This window comes from Lucilia cuprina, chromosome 3 (genome assembly GCF_022045245.1).
Source record: "Lucilia cuprina isolate Lc7/37 chromosome 3, ASM2204524v1, whole genome shotgun sequence".
Taxonomy (NCBI): domain Eukaryota; kingdom Metazoa; phylum Arthropoda; class Insecta; order Diptera; family Calliphoridae; genus Lucilia; species Lucilia cuprina.
The window spans coordinates 63,594,727-63,620,781 of NC_060951.1; the positions used below are offsets into that span (position 1 = coordinate 63,594,727).

At 28.8% G+C, this 26,055-nt stretch overlaps 4 protein-coding genes and 1 long non-coding RNA gene across 10 annotated transcripts in view; 2 read left to right on the forward strand and 3 right to left on the reverse strand.

Moving 5' to 3' along the window:
• LOC111691109 (leucine-rich repeat flightless-interacting protein 2) overlaps positions 1–10,760 on the reverse strand; it is a 17,277-nt gene extending 6,517 nt beyond the window's left edge. The window contains exons 1-3 of one of the 6 annotated variants that reach the window (XM_046945481.1): positions 10,414–10,760; positions 8,086–8,259; positions 7,825–8,000 (exon numbers count right to left, since the gene is read on the reverse strand). In XM_046945481.1, coding sequence (XP_046801437.1) covers positions 7,825–7,911 — 87 coding nt within the window. In that variant the 5' untranslated portion in view covers positions 7,912–8,000; positions 8,086–8,259; positions 10,414–10,760. Of the gene's footprint in view, positions 1–3,193; positions 4,689–7,824; positions 8,003–8,085; positions 8,340–10,413 lie in introns of those variants that run through there. The other 5 variants (XM_046945479.1, XM_046945482.1, XM_046945480.1 and 2 more) reach the window with 5 other exon arrangements.
• Positions 10,761–11,306: 546 nt separating this feature from the next.
• On the forward strand, positions 11,307–15,189 carry LOC111691115 (ras-related protein Rab-10). The gene is made up of 4 exons (XM_023453757.2): positions 11,307–11,692; positions 14,151–14,350; positions 14,416–14,505; positions 14,577–15,189. The coding sequence occupies exons 1-4, from the start codon at positions 11,566–11,568 to the stop codon at positions 14,772–14,774; spliced, it is 615 nt and encodes a 204-aa protein (XP_023309525.1). The 5' UTR covers positions 11,307–11,565; the 3' UTR covers positions 14,775–15,189.
• A 3,207-nt stretch (positions 15,190–18,396) lies between these two features.
• On the reverse strand, positions 18,397–20,195 carry LOC111691128 (dolichyl-diphosphooligosaccharide--protein glycosyltransferase 48 kDa subunit). The gene is made up of 2 exons (XM_023453772.2): positions 20,057–20,195; positions 18,397–19,756 (listed from the first exon to the last, which is right to left on the reverse strand). Exons 1-2 carry the CDS (start codon positions 20,193–20,195, stop codon positions 18,543–18,545), a joined length of 1,353 nt encoding a protein of 450 aa, XP_023309540.2. The 3' UTR covers positions 18,397–18,542.
• A 635-nt stretch (positions 20,196–20,830) lies between these two features.
• LOC124418800 overlaps positions 20,831–26,055 on the forward strand; it is a 72,313-nt gene continuing 67,088 nt past the window's right edge. The window contains exon 1 of the long non-coding RNA XR_006940218.1: positions 20,831–21,013. This is a non-coding gene — a long non-coding RNA (uncharacterized LOC124418800). The remainder of the gene's footprint in view (positions 21,014–26,055) is intronic.
• Positions 21,008–22,252, reverse strand: LOC111691137 (protein CWC15 homolog). The gene is made up of 2 exons (XM_023453781.2): positions 22,018–22,252; positions 21,008–21,957 (listed from the first exon to the last, which is right to left on the reverse strand). The coding sequence occupies exons 1-2, from the start codon at positions 22,146–22,148 to the stop codon at positions 21,360–21,362; spliced, it is 729 nt and encodes a 242-aa protein (XP_023309549.2). The 5' UTR covers positions 22,149–22,252; the 3' UTR covers positions 21,008–21,359.

Here is a 26,055-nt window from a genome sequence, read left to right on the forward strand (position 1 = left end):
GATAAAAAGATAGGTAGATAGATAGATAGATAGATAGATAGATAGATAGATAGATAGATAGATAGATAGATAGATAGATAGATAGATAGATAGATAGATAGATAGATAGATAGATAGATAGATAGATAGATAGATAGATAGATAGATAGATAGATAGATAGATAGATAGATAGATAGATAGATAGATAAATAGATAGATAGATAGATAGATAGATAGATAGATAGATAGATAGATAGATAGATAGAGATAGATAGATAGATAGATAGATAGATAGATAGATAGATAGATAGATAGATAGATAGATAGATAAATAGATAGATAGATAGATAGATAGATAGATAGATAGATAGATAGATAGATAGATAGATAGATAGATAGATAGATAGATAGATAGATAGATAGATAGATAGATAGATAGATAGATAGATAGATATATAGATAGATAGATAGATAGATAGATAGATAGATAGATAGATAGATAGATAGATAGATAGATAGATAGATAGATAGATAGATAGATAGATAGATAGATAGATAGATAGATAGATAGATATATAGATAGATAGATAGATAGATAGATAGATAGATAGATAGATAGATAGATAGATAGATAGATAGATAGATAGATAGATAGATAGATAGATAAATAGATAGATAGATAGATAGATAGATAGATAGATTAGATAGATAGATAGATAGATAGATAGATAGATAGATAGATAGATAGATAGATAGATAGATAGATAGATAGATAGATAGATAGATAGATAGATAGATAGATAGATAGATAGATAGATAGATAGATAGATAGATAGATAGATAGATAGATAGATAGATAGATAGATAGATAGATAGATAGATAGATAGATAGATAGATAGATAGATAGATAGATAGATAGATAGATGGTAGATGGTAGATGGTAGATATATAGATAGATAGATAGATAGATAGATAGATAGATAGATAGATAGATAGATAGATAGATAGATAGATAGATAGATAGATAGATAGATAGATAGATAGATAGATAGATAGATAAATAGATAGATAGATAGATAGATAGATAGATAGATAGATAGATAGATAGATAGATAGATAGGTAGATAGATAGATATTGTAATATATTTATAAAACTGGCTTTAGACGGGATCCGGCCTGTTATCAAAAAATTGAGATCTGAGAGTTACTTATAAAATTGTTTTTATATTTTTAATAATTTACTAAAAATAAAAATTGATCTTCTACATAGACTCGTTAAAAGATAAATATCGTGCTAAAAAATGTACCAAAATTCAATCTTATCCGTTTAATTCCTAAAAGGGTTGAATTTGCAAAAAGTACCATATACATATATTCATAAAATCAATATCACTGCTTATATTTTAAGACTAATGCAATTGCAAATAGAAATTAAATTTCAAAGAGATACATTTCACCGTTTAGCCACATTAGAAATTAAAACATACAACAACTTGTTACTGAAATGTATTCCTTTTAATAAACTCCTATAAAAATAAACAGCTATCATTTTCCTTTTTTTTCTAAGTTAGCCGCAGAAATTTATACTTGATACAACAAAAATAAATAAAAACAATGTTTGTATAACGTTTAACTGAAAATTGAGATTACAAAGACATCTTCTGTAACATAATATTTCTATTTAAAATGACATTGTGTTAAACGTTTCTTAATTAACAGGTTTATAATGATTGGTTTTCACAAATAAACATTTTGAAAAATTAAACTTAAAATTGTTTATATTATTAACAATCTATAGATAATATTTATTATCTTGTAATGTAATTTATTACTAAAATAAATAGCCTTTTCTAAGTATTCTATAACAAGTTCATATTAATATTTTAATTAGATAATATAAATATTTATTTACAAAAATTAGTTTTTTAATGCTTGTGGGTAAAAGTAGTTAATTATATAATGATTATTTAAATTGTGAAATTCTATTTTGGCAACGTTCTATTATGGCTTTCATAACAATGTGCGAAAATTATCAATTTTGCTTATTTCAATGAATAAGATTTTATTGCTATTGATGGAAAAATTGTACATGCTAATAACTGAAGAAATTTGATAAAAACATAATAAGTAAATAAGTATACACAACAAATATTTGCATTAATTTTATAAAATTAACTGCAAACTTTTTAAAGAATTCTTAAAATAGTGTATGAGTTATTCATCCAAAGTGTATGTGAAAGTCTAAAAGTTTTTCCCCCAGATAACTAGGGGTAATTTTCCATCAAACTTCTTTCCCTACAAAATTTAAAAATTTCATGTTTTTTACATCTCTTATTTGTATTTGTTGCATTGCAATTTAAATTCGTTTCAAATACAGGGGTCACAGACTCTTGCACAATTTACATTACATTGTCAACATGTGATTAACTAATTTTATTTTGACGTTGATTAAATGAAAGCATTTTTTACACTGTACATAACGAGGCCTTCAATTATTGTTTTTCCTTATTTAACAAATTAAGTGATAAGATCTTCGGAAAAAGAAACTATTTTAATTACCTTGACATACTATCTATTTATCTATCTATCTATCTATCTATCTATCTATCTATCTATCTATCTATCTATCTATCTATCTATCTATCTATCTATCTATCTATCTATCTATCTATCTATCTATCTATTTATCTATCTATTTATCTATCTATTTATCTATCTATTTATCTATCTATCTATCTATCTATCTATCTATCTATCTATCTATCTATCTATCTATCTATCTATCTATCTATCTATCTATCTATTTATTTATCTGTCTATCTATCTATCGTTTACTGTTGAGATTGCAAATCATCTTCAACAGTCTCAGAATAGAATGTTTCAGGCTGAAATGTTTTGGAAGTACGTAACAATATAATCTGAAGGATATTGTAAATTGTATCCTTTTTTTCAATATTTCTCTTAATATACACTCTCACCCACTAATTCTGATCCAGATACTTGTTCATATTCAATAAAATTAAATTTCAAAACATAAAGGAAACTGCTTAATAGAGAAAGCCTATAGAAAATTTAAAACTAAATTCAGTTCAGTTACATATTCACAACAATTGTTGCCCACAATTTCTCACAATTCCCACATTAAAAAACTACGATGTTTATTTTCTTCTTTAAAATAGCATGTGTATAGAGTAATTTTTAATTAAGCTTACAATCTGATTGGCTTCATCAAGGAATTGTACCAATAGTTCATCATACGGTTCGGCATATTCATCATCATTGTCATAATCTTCTTCATGATCATCATCATGCTCTTTATAACTACTTTCTTTAGTTACAACACTTGCCGTTGACTCGACTGCATCTTCAGTTGTTTGCTTAGACTTTATGTCTGGAGTAGGAGATGTTGTTATCGTATTGTCATTATGTATGTAATGATGTAATGATGTCTGGTCTTCAACAATAGAACTTTCACAGATTTGCACGGGAGTAGTTATTGTTGTGCTGTCATTTAAAAATATATTTTCATTGGATTCTTTTGCTTCTATAGCTTCTTCTATGGGAGAGTTCGTCTCTTGCTGTTGTTGTTGGTTTTTATCAATTTCATTATTATCTTTATTTCCTTTTTCGCTAATAACATTTTTTGCAATCGCAGACATTGTCGTGGCTAATTCATTGTCTTCATCTTGGTTTTGTTCTGTTTGTTTGTTTTCTTCGTTTTGTTTATCAATGTTATCAATTGGCGTTGATAATAATTCTTCCACCTGTTGTTGTTGTTCTTTTTGTTCTAGTGTTACTTTGTTTTTCTCTTCATTGTTATTAGTATTATTGTTATTATCACTTTTTATGGAATTTTGCATTTGCTCAGTTAACTCTTTGTCAACTTCATCGTTTTCCTTTAATTCATCAATATCTTTATTTGAAAGTTCGTCATCGGAGTTGTTGTTTTTGGAATGTTCTTCGTTGTTTTCAATATCGTCGTCGAGTTCTTTTAAATCGGTATCGCTAAAATCAAACAACTCCTCGATGATTTCATCGTTTGCCACTTCAACATTGTTGCTGTTGTTGCTGCTGCTGCTGTTACTGCTAATAGTGTTGTTGTTGCTGTTGTTTTGGTTATTCATATTAGCGTTGTTGCTGTTGTTATTATTGTTGACATTAGTTGTAGTTTTTTTAGATTTTGAGGTTTTCAATGCTTTTTTAATGAATTTTTTACTACTGCTACTACTTGTACTACTATTGCTGTTGTTATTGTTGTTTTTATTCTTTTTATTAGTTTTTGTTAAACTCGAATTTGTATTTGTTTTTGTAGTTTCAACATTTTTATCAGTTAATTTTTGTTCCACTGACATTTTAACTCAGTTTTCTGTTTCTTCTTCTCTCTGTTCCTTTAATATGAATTCAAACTGCTTGTTTTTTATTTTAAAACCTTGTTTTATTTTAATATAATTTCTGTACTAGTATTATTTTAAAAAAATGTTATTTACTTTTGACTACGTAATCACAGCTTTTTTTAAATTTACATTTCAAGTTAAAAATTATTTATTAAAACTGAAATAATAAGTATAAGTAAATCCACAAAAACTCGATTTTTTTTCTTATTAATATTTTTTAAGTTATATTTCTTTATTTTTTTTAACGATCCACAGATTATTTCGTTTTTAACTTGTGTTTGCTTACTCACTGTACGTCGACAACTGACGATCTAACTCTCTTTTATCGTTAAAAGTAGCTAATAAGTAATTTTTTTTAGTAGACGACAGGGTTGACATGCATGAGGAATTTATTTTAGCGTTTTTCCCTCTTCTTTTAGAAAAAAAATAACAAACAAAAATAAAAGAGAGTGAACACACCAAACATGTTTTAATATAATAATAGTGATCGCATGAGTAAATCGTAAATTTATGAATGAAAACTTACAAATAAAATTAGATACAATTCACAAATTACAACAATAAATTTAATACATTTAATCTATGCTTGTTACGCAATAGTTTTGAATGCAAGTAAATTTTTGTATTTTGTAAAATGCGTGTTAAAAAGGATTGTATCGGAAATGTTAATTTTAAAAACCACACATTATTAAAATGTTTAGTTTCCTACAAATTATCCATCTAAATATTTCAATATCGGACTTTCCGTACATACATATACATAGTAGATTTTTAAACAAAATTTCAAAATCGAAATTTAAAAAAAAATTTTAAATCCGAATAATTTCTGAACCCAATTTTCTTATAAAAAAATTTATATTTTTTTATAAAATTTGCAAAATCATAAAACCAAATTTTAACCAAAATTTAATTTCAATTTTATTTTTCAATTTTTTAAAAATTTCAATAAAGAAAATTTTATAAAAATATCAATACAGAAAATTTCTATAAAAATTTTAATACAGAAAATTATTATAAAAATTTCAATACAGAACATTTTTAAAAAAAATTTCAATACAGAACATTTTCTATAAAAATTTTAAAACAGAAAAATTTTTAAAGAAAATTTTATAAAAATATCAATAAAGAAAATTTTATAAAAATGTCAATACAGACAATTTTCTAGAAAAAATTTAATACAGACAATTTTCCAGAAAAATTTCAATACAGACATTTTTTTATAAAAACATCAATACAGATAATTTTTTATAAAAAATTTAAATATTCTACAAAAATTTCTATACAGAATTTTTTTTATAAAAATGACAAAAAAGAAAATGTTCTATTAAAATTTCAATACAGACAATTTTTACGAAAATTTCATTACAAAAATTTTAATTCAGAAAATTTTCTATAAAAATGTTGTTTGTATTGAAATTTTCATAAAAAAATGAATACAAACAATTTTCTATAAAAACTGAGTACTAAAATAGTTTTTTTTAATTGTACCGACAAATTGTTAAAATATTAAAATATACTTTGAAATCCTGAATTCTGAGAATAGTTTTGGATTCATAGCAGCTCAGTCCATTCGATCTAGATTAAAAATTGATTAGTTTGTGTTATTGAAATTGTAAAGCAACTTTCCAATAATTTACGGACCTCTTAATTTGAACTATAACTATATTCTGGGCTATTGTATTATTGTACTATAGTTTGCACTATTTTCTAGTCTATAGTTTGGACTATTGTCTAGTATATAGTCTGGCCTAAGTATAATCTCTAGTCTGGTCAAGTCTATACTCAAGGCTTATACATATATAGTTAGGACTATTGCCTTTTCTACACTATAGTGTAGACTATATTGTGGACTATGATATAGTCTATACTCTGACCTATAGTCTTATGTATATTTTGGACTAAAGTCTTGTATTTTGTTTGGACAATGGTCTTGTTTATATTCTAGTCTATAGTCTGGATTAAATTCTAGTATACTGTATGGACTATATTCTTGTTTTGTCTAGAATATAGTCCATAATGGACTATAGTCTTGCCTATCATTCGGATTACATTTTCGTCAATAGTCTAGTCTTTAGTGTAGTGGTGCAGATTGTAATCTAGTCTACAATCTGGCCTATAGTTTAGTCTATAGTCTAGTATATAGTGTAAATTAAATTCTATAATCTGGATACCATTTTAGCCTATAGACTAGTTTATATATAGGTCTATATAGTAGTCGACAATCTGCATTAAAGTCTGGACCATATTCTGGATAGCATTTTACACAATTATTAAGTCTATAGTCCAATATCGACGGTTGTTCAGTCACATCACACACATCAATGTGACAAATTTCATCAAATTATCTTGAAAATTGCAATACATAGATAGAAGGGCATAGTTAAATCGATTCAGAAAGTGATTCGGAGCCGAGTGAGGTAGGTGTAGGACCAATATTTTCGGGTGTTACAAACACCTTCACAAACCTTCTCGACTATAGTGGAGTATTGTATAAAAACATAAAATTTTATGAAAATTTTTGTAATATAACGTTTTTACTATTAAAGTCCTTTTATATTAAAAATTATGTATGTCTTAATGACATCATTTACTATGCGCGTGATAAACGCCTTTTTTCATATATAATTTAAAACAAGTAAGAAATTATAGTCGGGCGAGGCCGACTATATAATAATCTACACCTGTTACAAAAAGTAAAATGTTATTTAGTTTTCATAATAAAACATTTAAGTTGAATTGTAACTTGCCTCAGATATACTTATGCCATTAATTGTTGAATTAAATTGTGGATATTTAAGTCAAATTTTGAAGGAGGTTTTTTGTAGGGGCTAGGGTCAAATGAGGCCCTATAATTATAGAGTTCGTGAGGATCATCAAGGCTAGTATAAAACTTGGGTTTGCAGCTTTTTGTCGGTATACGAGTATATTAAACATAATTATAAACTTAAAAGCCTTATTCAGCGTTATGCAGTTGTATGTATCTGTAGTTTGATTACAAAGTTTACATGGACAGTCGGAGGGACATAGCTAAATCGACTCAGAAAGTAATTTTGAGCCGATTGGTGGGTTAGCACAAACCCCATATACCCTCCCCACTAAAGTGGTGTAGGGTATAATAAACAACTTTTAACATTTTAGCGCACGATACATAAAGATGCAAATAAACTAATTAAAAATTGACAACAATACCTAAATCCATAAAACTTGAATTGAATATATAAACGCAAATGAACTATATGCTAAAAGCAAACATATTCAAACAGTTTATTAGAAAATATGTTTATTAGAAAATGTATTTAAACGATAGAAAAAAAGTACAAAATAATAATCAAACGATCGATCGATTGTTTGATTCTCTTGTTATCCCATATTTGGGAGAACAAGAGAAAAAAAAACGCTTAACTATGGGCAATAGCAACAATATATTAATTGTAAATGTTAATATTTACCTCTTTTGCTATTTGATCTAAAGCTTGATCCTCGGCATTGACACGCGAATTTCCACGACGCCGTCCTACGGCACTTGTAGTATCCATATTATGTTGTAATCCTGCTGTAGTAGTTGTTTGTTTTTCTCGTTGTTGTTGTTGTTGCTGTTGTTGTTTTTATTGTTTTTTATGTTGAGCTATAAATGTGAGATTATTTTTATGTTTTAAGAAGTAGAAAAAAAATCAATCATCACAATTTCATTATTTTTTTATAAAACATACATTACAAAAAACACAAACACACGCACACTTTAGACAAGTACAGAGGAGACGCGGAACGGAGTGTAAAAGCTTTTTTTTTAAATTTTACTTTAAAAAAATGTATAAACTTATTTGCTATTTGTTACTAGAAGTGTATTTAATTTTTTATGTTTTCTTTTATAAAAATTATTTTGGCTGTTTTTTTTGTTTTTGTTTTTTGTTTTTGATAGTGTGATGATGTTGATGTTGTTGAATGAACGCAAAGAATGAACAAACTAGGTGAAGATTGCTTTTATTATTATATATTTTATTTGGCTTGTTTAGAGTAAGTTTAGACTTTGTAGTTGCTGCTGTTTGTTTTCTATTTCAAACATTATGCGGTAAGTTGATTCAATATGTATGAGACACTTTGCACACGATTTTTCTATTAGAAATATATTCATACATATATATTTTTTTAACTTTTATATTTTATTACTGTCAAAAACACATTAAGGCCTTATTTGGACGTTGGTGTTTTTTTGCTATTAACGATTCGTTAAGTTGTTAATACAAATCAAGAATTGTAAATAATAATGTTAAAAGAAATATGAAAAAATATTTTAAAAACTAATATGGCTTAAAGGTTTAAGAGGCATATGATTGAAGTTATAGGAAAGATAATATTTCAAAGAAAAACTTTCATTACCAAAGTTTTTCCAAATACAAAAAATTCAATAAAATTTGTTAAAAAAAAATATAAGAAAAATTTTATAAATTATATGCAAATAATTTTAAAATAACAAATATTTAAATTTTTTAATAACTTAAAATTACTTAAAAATTTGAAAAAATATTGAAAATGGAATTTTTATTTCAGAATGAATTTTTTATCTTTAGAAGCGTTATTGACTCGATACGTTGTAGCGATAGTGTTTTATATTTATTCCCAAATCGTTGATTTGTGATCATAATTAAAACATTCAGAATTAGTTTTAAATAAAGGAAAAAAAAGTTACTCAGTTTTCACTTCTTCTAGAGACATTTTTTTTAAAAAACTTCTAAACATTTTCTATGAATTTGTTCAAATTTTTATACAAAGCAGCAAAATTTAGTCTGTGGTTAAAATTATTGTTTTAATTTTGTTTATGTGACTAAGAACGTGAGTGAGTGTGTGGTTTTTATTGCACTTTTGCAAGGGTGGGTTTTGAACCACCCAAATTTGTCAAGTATCAAACGAATTGCTGCCTTTTTTTGCATAGTGAAGGGGATATTTAAGGTTTAACAGGATTTTTACATTATTTTATTAATTCCAAACAATTAGCAAATAATAAGTTTTAATAGAGGACATTGCTTTTGTAAGCAAATTTCTTTTTTCTTACATATTCTTTAAAGCATTTATTTTAAAAAGTCTTTAAACGTAATCGTTTTCTTTTGACTGGATATCAAAGAAGTAAAAAAATAATCAATAACTTCTTCAGTCAAAATAGAAGTGAGTTTGTGTTGTTGTTGTTGTTTACTGCAGAGCTGTTTGGTATTATGTACGTATGTGCAAAAGTTGCAATTGATTCTTTAATCCTTTAAATTTATGTTATATTCTTTAAGATTTAAACGGTTTCAAATTAAATTTAACTTTCGAAAAAGGAATTTTAGCACCGGCAATCACTTGCTGCTGCAGTCATTTACTGCACCTTTATACACCCAATAAGCATTTAGGGAAACTTATTTACATACCCACATAGTTAAACAGTAAATTACCGGAATGCTTATGCATATTTTTTAATGTATCAAAACTTTTTTTAAATTAGAAAATTTTGATCTTTAATGTCCTTTAAAGATTTTCAAATTTAAGGTAATTAAATATAAAACTTTCCTCTTTAAGTTATAAACCAGCAAAATGGTTTTCAAAGACAGAACTTGAAGAAATTGTTATATTGAGAAACCAGCCATGGATATACCTAATCCAGTACAGAAAATCGTTGCGTTTAATCAAATATTATTTCATTAACCGATGCAGAAAATTGCAACCAATAAAAATATTACACAATTTAATACCGAGCAATTACTATTGATTTATCAATATGCTTGACCCTGCCACTAAGACAAGAAGAACAACTGACATTGTCCAAACCCCTAAATATGCTTATTGGGTATGATCGATTATTGCGGTCGCTGCGCAGTTAACGCAGCTCGTTTGACTAGCTACTAAAGCTGTGTGCCGAAATCAACACCTTCGCTTTTTTTCTTTTGCGTTCACTCCTTTTTTAATATAATTCTATTTGTTTTTCTTATAAATACTTTTATATTTTTGTTAAATTTTTATATAAAATTATCCATTCTAAAATTATTATTTTTTCTTTTAGTTTGCACCTTTTTTTTTCTTTACTTCGTTTGTTAATATAAAAAATATATTAGGAAGAAAAAAGTTCATGTCACACTTGAGATGGGTAGTAATAATTTTTTGCAGCACCACTCTTCTCTCCCATATCTTTTTTCTCCAATTGCAGCAATTAATTGAATGTCGTTATAGCCATGTAAGGCCTGGAAATATTTAAATTATTCGTATGTATAATTATATTTGGCTATTTAGGTTGATAAATTCAATTTTTTTTATTTCTATTATTATTGTATTCAATTATTTTTTAATTCTCTTTTTTTCACAAATTCACTGCTCTGGCACACATCAGAGCCCTGCGCCGACAAACAATAACGTCAACTACGGCTGATACTAAAAATTCCGGCGGCGGCTTAAAATCTTTGACGCGCAAGGTCAGCCTTTTTTTCTAAATGAAATATTGCCAGAATTTCTAAAAAGAATATTAGCATATATAAAAAGTCGACTCTCGTAATTTTTTGGACGGAATGAAATGAGATTTCAAAAATTACTTTAAATTAGACTTTGACAAGAAGAGTAATATTTTATTTAATTTGTTTTGCATTCAGGATAAAAGGAAAGCCAAATCTGTTAAACATTTAATACAAACTTCTTTTAAAAATACAATACACAAAATTATTTTTTATTAATATAGATATACGCTTGAAATCTAAATTTATTATATATGTATTTGCATTTTAATTAAATAAATTACTACTTTAAGAAATTTAACAAAAATTCTTCGGAATTCAAACAAAGAAAATTTTTCGCCTTTTTATTCTCTTTTGTAAACAATTCATATAAAGGAATTTCTCTTCAAATTCAAAAGCATTGGCAACTCTATATATTTTTCTTCTCCGATAATATTTTTTGCTGTCAAATGCAAAGAAGAGGAAGAAAAACCAAAGAAAAATATAGGATATTACAAAAAGAATTGCATTGAAGAAGAAAAAAACATAAAAATTTAAGTTAAAACTAAATTTAAATAAAGAAAATTTAGCCATAAGTTTAATTATATAAAATAACAATAAAATAAACTATAAAAACATTTGTTATAACAATAAAAACATTGAAATAACTTACAACTAAACTAGTAGAGAAAAAAGTAAAGAAAAAATCCCAACTACTTGTGCGACAAACGTAAAAAAATGGCCAAGAAAACGTATGATCTTCTGTTCAAACTGTTGCTAATCGGCGATTCAGGTGTTGGAAAAACATGTATACTTTTCCGTTTCTCGGACGATGCCTTCACATCCACCTTTATATCCACCATTGGTAAGTAATTCCTTCAATGACATTTATGAGTGTGCACACTCATAGTTCAATAATAAAAAAAAAATAATCGTAAAAAAGGTGGGGGTTTTGTAAAAATGTATCCAGCCATCTATCTCCATCACCTTTATTTTGTGTACAAGGGCGTGGTATACAATTACTACAAACTCAAAAGTGTTAATTGGAGTTTGGATTTTGGAATATTGACCGGAAAAGGGCAATTTTCTAAATGCTACTAAGAAGAAAAGTGTTAATGGATTTTTTTCCACTTATAATCAGCCGTTTCTTTGGGTTCGGTTTGTAATGTAACAAGCGATATTTTTATTTTGTCTATAACATCATTTTTATATTTATGGCTTATTTTATATTATCATTTTTCTGTAGTTGACCATAGTTGGCTATAGAATTTATTTAATATTGTTTAGTTATTTATGGAATGGAAGTAAATCGTAATTAAATAATTACATAAAATAAATTGTGACGCATTGTATTGGTGTAGTAGTAGAATTGAACGTAAAAAAACATATACAATCTTCTAAATAAGAGAGTTGCCAAATACAAAAACAATTAAGAACATAGTAGCGGTTAAGGTCGAACTTCAGATACACTATAGAGATGTAAAGTTATTTGCAAATGTAGGCCTCAATATATCTGTTGTACTACTTCATAGGCTGCACAATAATATCAAAATTATAAATTTTTCAAGAGATTTTTCTTTAAGTTTAAAGGATTTTTGGAGTTGAGAAATATATCACAACGATAGACGAGAATTTAGACTAGATCATTGACTAGACTTTAAACTAGTTAATAGCCTAGACTATTATAGAGTTATATAACTCTGTCACCAACAGAGGCACAAAGCAGATTACAACTTCTGCAGTGTAGGGCACAAAAAGTATAAATATGAAAAACAAAAAAACGTTAAACAAAATAAATTAAAAAAGACAATATAAGATTAACGGAATTTAATATGTTACTGATAACATTTGATACTAGTCTTTTCATTTCATTTATTTTCCTGTTCGTTCTTTTTATCGTAAATGTATTTATTTATTTCTAGGGAATTTAATTAATGTGCATGCGTTCACTTTTGTAGTTCAAAAAAAAAAAAATGAACTAAATGTTTGCGTCATTTTTTTAATTAAACCACATACAAATTGTTTTAAATTCTTTTCATTTTCGAATGAGGATGTGTTTGTAAATGTATGCAAAATATTTAAGAGGCTAAGTATTTGTATTACATTCTTTAATATTTCTACATGCATGTCTAGATTGCGAACTTTGTAGTAATTTGTTTTAAAAAACTTTTTCAATTGTAGCTTTGTTTTGTACCCTACACCGACAGAGTGGGAAAGGTTTTATGTTTGTGATGATATTGGCAACAAATTATAATCCCAGCAGTTAGACAAATAGTCAATGCATACGAAAAAAACAGTAATTTCCACTAATATTTAACCACCTGGATGATCGCAATTCGTATGTTTTGGGTCATTCGTGTCCTCTTTGTAAGCGGGAGCGGATACAGTCGTCTCTTTACTGTCCTCAAGTAACCTAGAGATTATACTCTTAAAAGTTGTTTTTTTGTTGTACTTCCGAAAGTTGTTATTTTACCCATCTTTTGAAGAAATGTTTATTACTTTCTACTAATATGCCACCATCTGGTTGACTCAAATTTATATCTTTCGGGTCAATCGTCACATTATTGTCCCATAGTATTCTAGAGAGTAGACACTTGATATTTTTTAATTTTAGTTCCATTAATATCTTACCACCTGGCTGACTCCAATTCGTATTTGTTTGGTCTTTTGTCACAAATAAACTCTTTGTAATCGAGAATGAAGACAGTCGGCACTTTAGTGTCCCATTTGTAAGCGAGAGCGGAGGCAATCGTCTCTTTACTGTCTCTTTGTAGGGTGTAGAGTGACGATTGACTTCCTCGTAGGACAAGCCCATGTTAAAATGGTCGGTCACCTGGGTAGGCAGGTGGCTAGGAGCCACCACAAGTGGTAGGTTAAGTGGTCAGTTCGGGACTGTCCCGTCGAACTGCTGGGATATAACTCCTACCTATACATAGGTAGGGATATCTGTGGCCTACCAGAGGCCACATATATCCCTGTGGCATCTGGTAGGTTAGTATTCTAGTCTGGTAGACCGGAGGTGGTGGGTTCGATTCCCACCTGAGGCACTAGTTAAGGAGCGCACAACAGGCACGATAGAAGCCGAGGTGTATTTCTTCGGATTTCATGTATATATGTACAACCTCCTTTCAAACTAACTAACTAACTAGGGATATCCCTCCTTTATGTCTGTCCGTCCCTGTAATGCTTCTAAAGTATTCTTCTGTTGTATCAAAGACTATCCATTTTTATTAAAGTTTTGTGTGAATCGGTCCAAAGTTGACAATTGGTTCAATATAAGCAACATTTTGGAATTCATGTTCTATCATCTTTTATAATTTTAGGTATCGATTTCAAAATCAAAACCGTTGAACTCAGGGGTAAAAAAATCAAATTACAAATCTGGGATACTGCAGGCCAGGAACGTTTTCATACCATAACAACATCATATTATCGCGGAGCGATGGGGATAATGCTGGTATATGATATAACGAATGAGAAAAGTTTTGAAAATATCGTTAAATGGTTAAGGAATATAGATGAGGTAAAAATTTCACAAATATATAATTTTTTAAATGAAATAAATAATAAATCAACACTTTATCATAGCATGCAAATGAGGATGTGGAGAAAATGATATTGGGCAATAAATGTGACATGTCAGATAAGCGTATTGTCAGTAAAGAACGTGGTGAAGCGGTAAGTTTGAAAAACAAAGGAAATCCAAAATAATTTTTTAATTTTTACTTTGTTTCTGTCTGCTTTTCTAGATTGCTCGTGAGCACGGTATACGTTTTATGGAAACCTCAGCTAAATCTAACATAAACATCGAACGTGCTTTCTGCGAACTTGCCGAGGCTATATTAGATAAAACAGCTGGCCGAGAATCTGCCGAAAATCCCGAGCGTGTTGTTGTCGATCGTCGAAATAATGAAAAACCTCCTGCCTACAAGAATTGTTGTTCTTAAAACACCTAAACTAATAAAACCAATTTTTTAAAAACCAAACTGAAACGATAAACCAACCAATTACAACAAGAACAATTTTATACCACAAATCTTACAAAAAAAGAAACGATATATTTAAATTTAAATTTTGCTGAATTCCAATAAAACAATTAAAATACATCATCATCATTAAACAAACAGCAGCAGACCACAAAACATTCTAATCAAAAACAAGAAATTAATGTCAACCTAACAACAACACACAAAAACTTTAAAAAAACAAATGAACCTTTAAAACTAAAAAAAAAAACAAATTTTAAATAATAATATTAATAAGTTCACTTTGCTATAACCACACATTAGCACATTAATAAATAAAAAACAAAATAAATAAACATACATACATACTATATACATAAATTACATATATAAATAACATTTATACGTCATTTATATACTACAGATATATGTGTGTATACATACTTAACGTTAATCCTCTCTCTCCCCTCTCCAAAAACCCCTCTCCTCACAACGTACATAAATTTATTAATTATAAATTAAGATACATGCATAATTTATATAACAAAACAAAAAGTTTTACTATTATTATTTTTTTAGTTAAATACAAGAAAAATAAATCATTATGCTTTTTATATATGAAGACGATATAAGAAAATGAAAAGGCGGTAAAAAGTAAAGAATTAATACACTTGCATATAAAAAATTTATAAAGTTTTTGTTAATTTAATATAAAAAAAGAAAACTGGATAAACAAACAGAAAAAAAAATCAAATTATGATACGTCAAATTGTGTGCGCAAATAAAAAAAAATATAACTGGGAAAAAAACAAAAAAAAAAAATGTTTGAATTTATTTATCATTTGATTTTTTTTTAACAGATTGATTATTTTTCCAATAGTTGCAAATAATTTATGTACACACACATGTAGTAAAGTAGTATGAGTATGTTTTTAGGGCAAATATTTGTTAGGAATTCGTTTATTCATTAGTTGCTAGTGTCATAATGATGGGATTTAAATCGTTGTGTTTTCAAGAGCTAAAAATGATGATTATTAAAATCCCTATTTTTCCTTTAAAACTAGTTTCATGCGGCCATAGATTGTCAACTTAGCAACAGCTCTATCAACCAGAAGGTTTTCCCCAGGGAAGAACATCCAGTCACAGCCAATATGTTACAATAACAACAAAAATCTGTAGTCAATATATTAACTAAGAAACTGACCAATATCAGAGTCCATATATTGGTCAACTAGACCCTAGTACTTCCGACAGTCGTCACTTTAGTGTCCCCTTTGTAAGCGAGATCGGAAGCAATCGTCTCTATACTGTCTCTTTGTAGGGTGTGGAGTAGGACAAGCCCATGTTAAAATCGTCGGTCACCTGGGTAGTCAGGTGGCTAGGGATAGGTTAAGTGGTCAGTTCGGGCCCAAGATAATTTTATGAAATTTTGCACTTGAACTCTTGGTCCAAGGATAAAGCTTATGGAAAATGGTTGATATACATTTAATATTTCACCTAACCGCAATACAAATGCAACTAGAGTTCAAAATTATTTTAAATGTATTAGTCACCCCTATTACGCAATGATCTGAAAAAAGGTATTCCAAGAAAAAACCTTAATCGTAAAAAAAGAAGAAGCAATTCCATTTCGTTGCAAAGCTTTACGATTGTGTGTATTCTGCATTTCGATCTTAATTACGTTTTTATAAGTTGTTATTTACGTGACGGATCGTCGTACCGAAATGCAGAATACCAAAGTTGCCAAACAGAGAAATTTTCGATTCAAATTTAAATACAGAAAACCGCACAAATTTAGTAATGATAGGGTCTCAGTTGACCATAACCCTGTACGAAGTCCCCCCCAGAAAAGGACTTAAAAGTCACCATTGCTCTAGCAAAACCCCTCTTTTAGAAAGTCACTTAAATAGGGTTTACCCTACACCACTATAGTGGAAAGGCTATTATGCGTTTTTTAACACCCAAAAATATTGGTCCTACACCTTTAAAGTATACCAATCGGCTCAGAATCACTTTCTCAGTCGATTCAGCAGAAATTTGTCACATATTTTTCTTTTGCCCCAAGGACAAATGCTATTGAAAATGGTTTAAATCGGTTCATTATTTCGCCTAGCCCCAAAACAGCCGCACCCCTGAATAGGGCTTTTGGGCACATAAATATGTTAAATGTTCTTTTATGTTAACACAAATCGGCAAAACTTAGTCTAATAGGAAGTTTAAACGCCACTACTGATTTCGGTAATGATTGGGCTTTATTTGGCCCTAACCCCCAAAAACCTAACCATCAGAAAACTACTTGAAGGCCAAAATTTATTTATAAAAACAAATAACTTGATTTATTAAGATAGGTACATATTTAAAATCTCTTTTTTGTTATTTTTTAAATACTGACTGTTGTAGAGTATCATATGGTCGGTCATGTCCCCTATACTTTTTTACTTGTTTGTTAACAAATTGTTTAAATATTTCATAATAACACCAAAAAACAACTGGAATGCTTTAATATTAAAAATGGTCCACATTTTTAACATACAAGTTCGACTATACATGCTTGTTTTAATTTGTAATAGATTGAATTTAAGCAAATCTTTAAAAAAAACTAAAAAAATTTATAAAATAAAAAGCGAACAATGATGTGCTTTTTCAAACTCCAGAAGTTCAGGAATCCTAAAAAAAACTTAAGTTGACTTTCGACCCTTTTGCAATGTTTTTATAATATTTACAAAAAGTTTTTAATATTTACAAAAAGTTTTCTTTTGCAATTTGTTTACCTTTTTTTTAATAAAGAAGTAACGAATTATTTTATAACGAATAAAATTCATTTGACATTTGCCTTGACATTCTAAAAGAACATCAACAAGAGTTTCCCGCTCAATATTGTAGTTGTGTTAGTAACTTTAATGCATTTCCTTAAAAAATGCAGCGTCTGATAAGAACCGAGAAGTGAAAGTGTTTGATTAAAGTTTAAAGTGTAGAATTAATAGAAAATTAATTAAAATTAATAAGAAATGTTATAAATATATAAAATAGATAATGTTTGTGTTAAAAATTGATTAATGTGCCAGTTTAAGTTGTTGATGACGATTGTCGCAAAGTTTTTGAGACAGGTGGGTGCTTGTTTTTGTAATTTTTTTATATTCTAAAGCCCGGAAAAAAACGTTGTTATATTCATATTAGATTTATTTTATATATGCTAAGGAATTTGTTATTTGAATCATCTACACATATTGGTATTTGTGTTTTTTTCGAAGTACATCATCACACTCCCTAGCTTTCCGGAGACAAATGTATGTATAGCATGATTGTAGCCAACGAATATTGAAATGATTAGTAATGATAGTCGAAAATGGCCAATCATACCGTATAATTGATTGAAATGCCTCACATTAAACTTTAAATTTTACGGATAAGGTCAATATTGAAGCGATGCCTTAATCAGTTATTTGGAGTTTGTTGAAAATGCTACATATTTTGTGAACTTTTAATATTTAGAAATAAGTCAAAACTACAAAAATTATCTAAATCTTTAATACAGAAACATTTTTATTTTCCAACTACGTTAAATGCCTTTCCAAAGTCTAAACCGTTAAAAGATACCAAACTCTTTTTTTATAATTTTTAATATAGACTTTATTTTTTTATTTATAAAAGTTCTCAATACAAATACTTTGAAAGTCCATTATAGACTCATCATAGGGGACGACCTCAATTCCCGCTCGTTTAATTTGATTTCTTAAAGATTTCTTCTGCTTATTGAGTCTTCTTGCTGTCACCCTTCTTAACAGCTGCCGAACCAGGAGTTTCTTCTTTGAAATGTAAAAATACCAAAGAGAAAATAAATACACCCACCATCATGGAGAAGGCGCTACTGTAGTAGGGGAAAGCACTCGGTATGAAACGTTCATATTGAGTGTGTTCTAATGGACGCACCGAGACTTGTGTTGTGCTATAAAGTTGGGTATAACCAATACGATCATAATTAACCTTAAACTGATAGACACCATAGACATCGGGTATTTTAAATTTAGCTTCAAAGCGACCACCTGATACATGTTTAAGGGTGGTGCGTACAAACGGATCAATGCGTACAAATTCCAATTGTACATCGTTGGCATTGAAAGGTTGCCATTTGTCTTGGACCAATTCTTCAATGGTAATCGAGTATACTACAGGCTCTGTGATAGTATAGGCTTGCTCTGGTGGTTGGGTTTCTCCTTCCTTGTGGTGTTTAACTTCAGCTACACGTAGACGGCCAGTTTCGCCAAATACCCATTTGCTAATAGCCGAGGCAGCATCACGATTGCCGGAATGATCAAAATGTTCACCAGTTTGAGCATAAGTAATAGGATTTGTGAAAGCTTCATCGGAAAAGAAATGCAAGGAACCAGAAAAGACCACACGTGCATTGTTGCGCGCCTGTAGAGCAGCTATCAACAAGGTATTTTTGCCAACAGCATGAGGATAATCTTTAATGGCCTGATCTGGATTATAACTATAGGCAGTGCTTTCGGCGGTCAGCAATTGCAATACTAAGGAGTTTTCTTTGTCAGCCAATAAACCGGTACCACGGTACAACAAAGGTTTGCTACCAGGCTTACGACTATCACCTACAATAGTAGGGGAGTTAATCAAGTTGCGGGCAGCTGTTAAAATGGTGGTATGATCACCCTTATCAGAGATATCGTAGTGTAAGTGATCTAATACCGAAGCACCTTCTTCATCAATTTCAAAACCACATTCAGAGGCAAATTCTCTCAAGGCATCACCAGATTGTTCACTGCCAGCCACTAAGACATTGCCACCATCATCCACAAATTGTGCCAATTTCTCGACACTTAATTCTCCACCAAATTCTTCGACACTTGGGGCAAAAATTATTAAATTTTTATATAGATATTCACCGTAGCGCGACAAGAGTAGATTGGCATCATCCGCTAATTTGTAGGTCAATTTAAAGCCACGCTCTGAAAGAAATATAGTAGGAAATGTAGGCTTTAAATGTGTGATAGGGAACGATCAAGTTCTGTGAGTAGATATAATAAACTATCCATTGAGTAGTCCTAATCACTATTAGAAACATTCCATTTTTAAATGTGACTAATTGTTGGTTTGTTTCCTTTCCCTTTGAGACAGTATTGTTTTGTGTTTTATTTTTTCACATTAAATTGTAAATTTCTACACATTTGGTTTGATTTTTAATATTTTTTTCCGATTTTACTTTTTTCTTACAGAACTTTTGACCACGTCACAGATAACGCACTTACCCTGCAAAGATTTAAAGAACATAGAGTGAGTTTCGCGAATGGCCAAATTATCCAACAAAACCAAAGTATCAGCATCACTTTGCAATACAGCTTGGCTATAATTTGCCAAAGCAAATATTAATAATAAATATTTCCACATATTTTCTATAAATTAAACGCCCTTTCTACAAAAAAATGCTGATAAATTAACGAAATGACAAGAAAATATGTACTGAAAAATATAATGCCGGTTAACAGCCCTGCGCCGACAAATATTACCATCGGCGTCGGCTGCTACTAAAAATATCGGCAGCGGCTTAAAATCGTTTGCAAGCCGGCTATGTTCTCAAACACGTTAACGGTATTTTTCGGTTAAAATGACAGAAAGTAGTAGAATTTTAACTAAAAAATTAACAACAATATTAAAAGAATCAAAAATAATAAATAAATCAAGAAAAATTAAAGTGTTTAATAAAATATATATTTTTAATAATTAAATTAATGTATTAAAATCATAAAATTGGAAAAAATATTTAAAAATAATAAAATAAAAAAATATTTATTAATATAATATAAATAAAAGTGCAATTGTTGGTAAAATATAAATATTAAAAATGTGTATTAAAAAATCCAAGTGTCCAAAATTAAAAAATATAAAAAGAAATGTATTTATGTATATGAAAAATCAAAATTTTGCTATTATTTAAATATTAAAAAATTTATAAAAGTGAAATAATAAAATTAAAGTGAAATAATCAAAAAGTATAAAAAAAAATTTGATAATGTTACAAGAGTATTCATCAAAAAATTAAAAATTATAAAAAATCTTTAAAAGTACAAATATCTTTATAATTTTTATGAAATATAAATTTAAAAAGTTATAGTTAGAAGTGCTCTTTTAAGCTTATGGGAGCAATATCATCATTGAGAACATTATGCCTGCTTTATAAAGAACACTTCAACAATGTATAATTTTAGGTGAGTAAAATATATTTATTAATTTATTGGTTTTTAAATAAAATTTCTTGCTTCTTTAAATAAGTCTGTAAATATCTTCATAAAATCTGCTAATTGTTTTTGCACAATTTTCTAATTGTTTTTAAACTTAAAAAAATTAACATAGTAAATGTTTCTTTAATAATCAGTTAAAATACCAAAATTAAAAATATTATTATTTATTTCATTAATTAGAATCAGAAGTTTCGAAATTTATATAATAATGTTTAAAATTTATTACGATAACTTGTACTTCAATTAAATCTTATAATATGTTTTAGTAGAAAAGAAAAAAAAACGTCCTCATTGTCCCACCTTTAGAAATCCTCTATTTAATATATTTCTCCATAAATTTCTTATGAAATTCGCTACGCAAAGAATCATTAATAAAATGTGATTTCTTCTCCGGTTCAGTGCGAGCACAATTCTTGAATACAACATCATCATCCCAACGACGTTTAACCTTTAGATCAGTAGTCTTTGTATTAGCTGCAGTGGCCGCGGAGCCAGCAGCATAGTTAATCAAAGGATTACCCGATAATATGTTTTCCATACGTATACGCTCTTCCTCTTGTTTCTTTTCCTGTTCTTTACGTTGTGACTCTTGCAAACGTTCCTGTTTGATTCTATTCAATTCCGCCAATAGGGCAGCAGTGTCATCTTCATCATCTGAGTCGGAATCGCTGTCAGAGGAATCATTATCTATCGGATCATCAGCATCTAAATTGACTGGTGCTGCTGGTTGATCTAATTTTGCCCTTTTGCTGCTAGAGCCTCCCGTTGTGCTTGACGAGTTATTGGCTTCTATGGCTTTGCGCACTATAGAGGGTAAATTTTTATTGGGTCTGACCTCACGTTCGCGTTCTTCCAATTCTTTACGGAAATCACGGGCACGCAATTCATCGGAGGTACCTTGACCAGTTTCTCTGTGAATAAACAAATTTAATTAAATTCGTCTTAAACGTAACTAAGTTATAGCAGCTTACCTGTATTTCAATCTTGTGTGACCAGGCAAATCTCTGCTGGAATATTGTTTACTTAAAGCACTTAAATCTTTCTCTCCTTTACCACTACCACCTCGAGCAGGATCAAATGTGGGTCTAGCAGCTGTAGTCATGTTTTTTATGAAATTTTTTAAGTTTTTAATGAAAAATTATGTGTTTTGTTGAAATTTTCTTGTATTATTCACAAAATGAAAACGTTTTTTGTTGTTTCTTCTATTTTTCTTTATTTGTGACAGCTGTCTTCATTTTGGAAGTGTTCGGTAATAAGGAAAAAACTGAAATACAGGGCGACTCACTTAATATGGATAAGTAACATTGATATAAACAGAGTGTGTGCGAATAAAGATACGGTTAAATTCAAATTGAACAAAACTGCAAAATTTATTTTTTTTGGTTAGATATAAAAGGAATTACAATCTTATATTAAACTTTAGGGAATATAAAAGGGTTTTAAATCATTTCTTAAATGCTGCCAGTTTTATATAATAATGTTAAAACTTGTACCAACTTTCAAGTTGTTTGGTTGGTAGGAAAATATTATTTAAATTTATCTTTTAACTCACTTTAGACCAAATTGACTTAATAATATGTTAGGAACCTGTAGTAAAGTTATCTAAAAATTAGGTCTCATTATTTAAATTTTTTAAAACGTGTGCCTTTACAATGTTAATATTATGCTTCCCAAAAATGTTTCCAGTTGTTTTTATAAAAAAAATTAAATTCAAATTAGCAACTCGAACTTATTTTCAATTTACTCACAATTTATTTTTTATTTTATTTCGCATAATTAACATCCGAAAAGTAAAACAAAGTTCATTCATTGCTCTACAGACAGGCCAAATGCTAAGTGATCAGGCCACAGTGGCAAAAATATAATCAGCAGTCAAAAGCTGCATGTTCATCCGTTCTTCGTCTACTCAAAAGTTTACAGGAGTGATTTGTATGAACGCTCACGTAGCTGAAAACAATACGAGCACGAAATGCGTTCAACTAAAGAAGGAAAAATGGAAAAAATTCAATCAACTTTTATTTAATGCGTGTACTAGAGGATTTTTTAAAAGGATGCCAGATTTGGGATGGGATTTATTTCTCCTATTTTAAAGGAGAAGTTTCTAATAATACATCTTATTTTCAATATTAGTTATAAGATATAGCATTTATTTTCAATCACAGATTATAACTAAGTCCTCAATGGAAACATTATAGGTATAATTTTGTCTAAATCTCCTTAATTTATCCACCTCAATTGACTCATATAAAGATCCAGAATATACTTTATAAAACTAAATTTTCGATGACCTACTTAAATATATGAAATATACTTATTAGGGTTCTATAGTTGAAACGAAAAGTCGACTTTTTGCATTTAGATAAAAGTCGACTTTTCGACTATTTTCTACTTTTTCCAACTTTTTTCGACTTTTTCCGACTTTCGACTTTTTCCGACTTATTTCGACTTTTCGACTATTTTCGACTATTTCCGACTTTTTTCGCAGACCATAGTAGTGTTCTATAGTTGAAACGAAATAAAATTCAAAAAGTCGAACTTTTCGACTTTTTGCATTTTATGAAAAGTCGACTTTTCGACTTTTTGCATTTTATAAAAAGTCGACATTTCGACTTTTTGCATTTTATGAAAAGTCGACTTTCGACTTTTTGCATTTAGTTAAAAGTCGACTTTTCGACTTTTTTCATTTAATTAAAAGTCGATTTTTCGACTTTTAATATTTTATAAATAGTCGACTTTGCGACTTTCCGACTTTTTTGTCTTTTATTTACAAAGTCGACTTTTTTCATAGACGATAGTCGAGTTATCGACTTTTTTGGAACAAAATAGTCGACTTCGACTTTTTGACTTTTTTCTACAAAAAGTCGATTGTTCGATTATTCGAAAGTCGATTTTTAGAACCCTAGACCATAGTCGAGTTATCGACTTTTTTTGGAACAAAATAGTCGACTTCGACTTTTCGACTTTTTTCGACAAAAGGTCAATTGTTCGATTATTCGAATGTCGATTTATAGAACCCTAATACTTATGAAGATCTACATCACATTTCCGATCAAAATATCTATTTATAAAATTTGATTTTAAAATTTATTAAAATTCATAAATCTGGTAACATTAAAACCCACCAACGCCAGCAATTCCAGGTTTAAATTCTACAAAAATAAGAAATGGAAACAGATCATTTCTCTCGCTACTTAATACAGGTTCAAGACTTCTAAATTCAGCAATAATAAATGATCTGTATTTTCCTTTATGAAATTGAAAGGAATTTCACGAATCAACAAAAAGATCATGATCATGTAATCTTATTATTTTATATGTAAAGCAACATTATTGACGGCAATGTACTAAAATGAACCTGCAAAATAATCATAATCATTATTATATTGGGTCCAGATATGTACAACATCACTAAGATGATTGTTTGATTTACATACTATTCTCGATCATTGTTGATTAGCATAAAATTGAAGCATTTCAGTTGTTAAAATAAAATTGATTTTTCTACACTTAAAATACCTTAAGAAATCGATTATGATTGATAGATTTCTTACTGAAAATATAATAAGAATAAAGAAAACTTAAAGAAATATACAGTAGTAGTTAGTTTAGGTATCATGATCTTTGCTGATATTTCTAAGTGGAAAAAGAAAAACCAGTTGCAAACGTACAAAAAACCTTAATTTATTTTGCCATCTTTGCTGCTTCTTTTTTTTGGGTGTTTTGTGTGAGCCAACAAATTTGTTGCACCAATAATTTGAACACATCTTCGTTGTTTTTTTTGTTCTCCCATCTTTTCTGTATTTGCTACCGATATTTTTCTGCGGTTTCACACTTTGGTTAAGAATTTATACGCCTGCGCAAACAAAGATCATAAAGCAAAATACAAAAAAAAGTTCAAAGAAACGCCAAAAAAAAAAACAAAAAAATCAATATTCGCAACATCAAATGATTCTCAACATGATGAAGATCCATAAATTAAGTTCACACTGCTCATGTCCATAAGTCATTTTCATGGAGTCTTCAAGCTGCAAACAACACAGCCAGAAAATCAATTTAAAAAGGATGTGTTAACACAGCAGTTAAATACTTTCAATATTATTTGTTTCCACTTTTATTCTGTATTTCTTTTTCATAATCGTGTGGAAATAAAAATGTACAAAACCTGGCGAGGGAAAAGGTTAAATTAATCAGTTAGTGTATGTTGATGGTTTAAACTTTAAAGCTATATAAAAATAATAATAACAATAATTTGCTAAGAATTATGTAATTATTATTTGATAAGATTTCAAAATAGCAAAGTGTTAAAGATAGACTTCACAACTGTGGAGAACATAGGTTTTTAGACAAAACTTGTTGGAAAACGATCTCGCTGTGTATCTACATCGCTTAATGTTTCTTCACCTCCCCCCAACATCAAAAGAAATAAAACGTAAGATCATTTCTCAACTAGATTTATTAATTCTTACATTTCAATTAAGTTTTCAAGGATGAAATTGTCATTCGTCAAAGACTTTTAAATAACTTAATTAACATATTCAACATAATCTTACAGCTTAACTATTTAAGTTAATATCTTAATATTTTTAATGGGCTTGAGTGTTTTGTATCCAGCCAAATGTGTAACAAATTACTAAAGACAACTTTAAATATTTATTATGCACTCCAATACGAAGGTTTGTTGCATAAACTTGTGTAAATATTTAGTTACAAAGACATTAAATATTTTTTTTATTTTAAATTTACAACACATTAAGTGTTGTTTATATGTATGTACTAAAACTATTTTTTTTTGTTTTCCAATACGAATTTATGAACAATTATGTGTCAAAATTTGTTTACAATATGTTGCCACCGACTTGGAGTTATAAAGTTGCTAATAAAAGCCGGATTTTTTAATCGGATGAACTGAAGTAGAACTGAACTAGAACTGAACTAGAACTGAACTAGAACTGAACTAGAACTGAACTAGAACTGAACTAGAACTGAACTAGAACTGAACTAGAACTGAA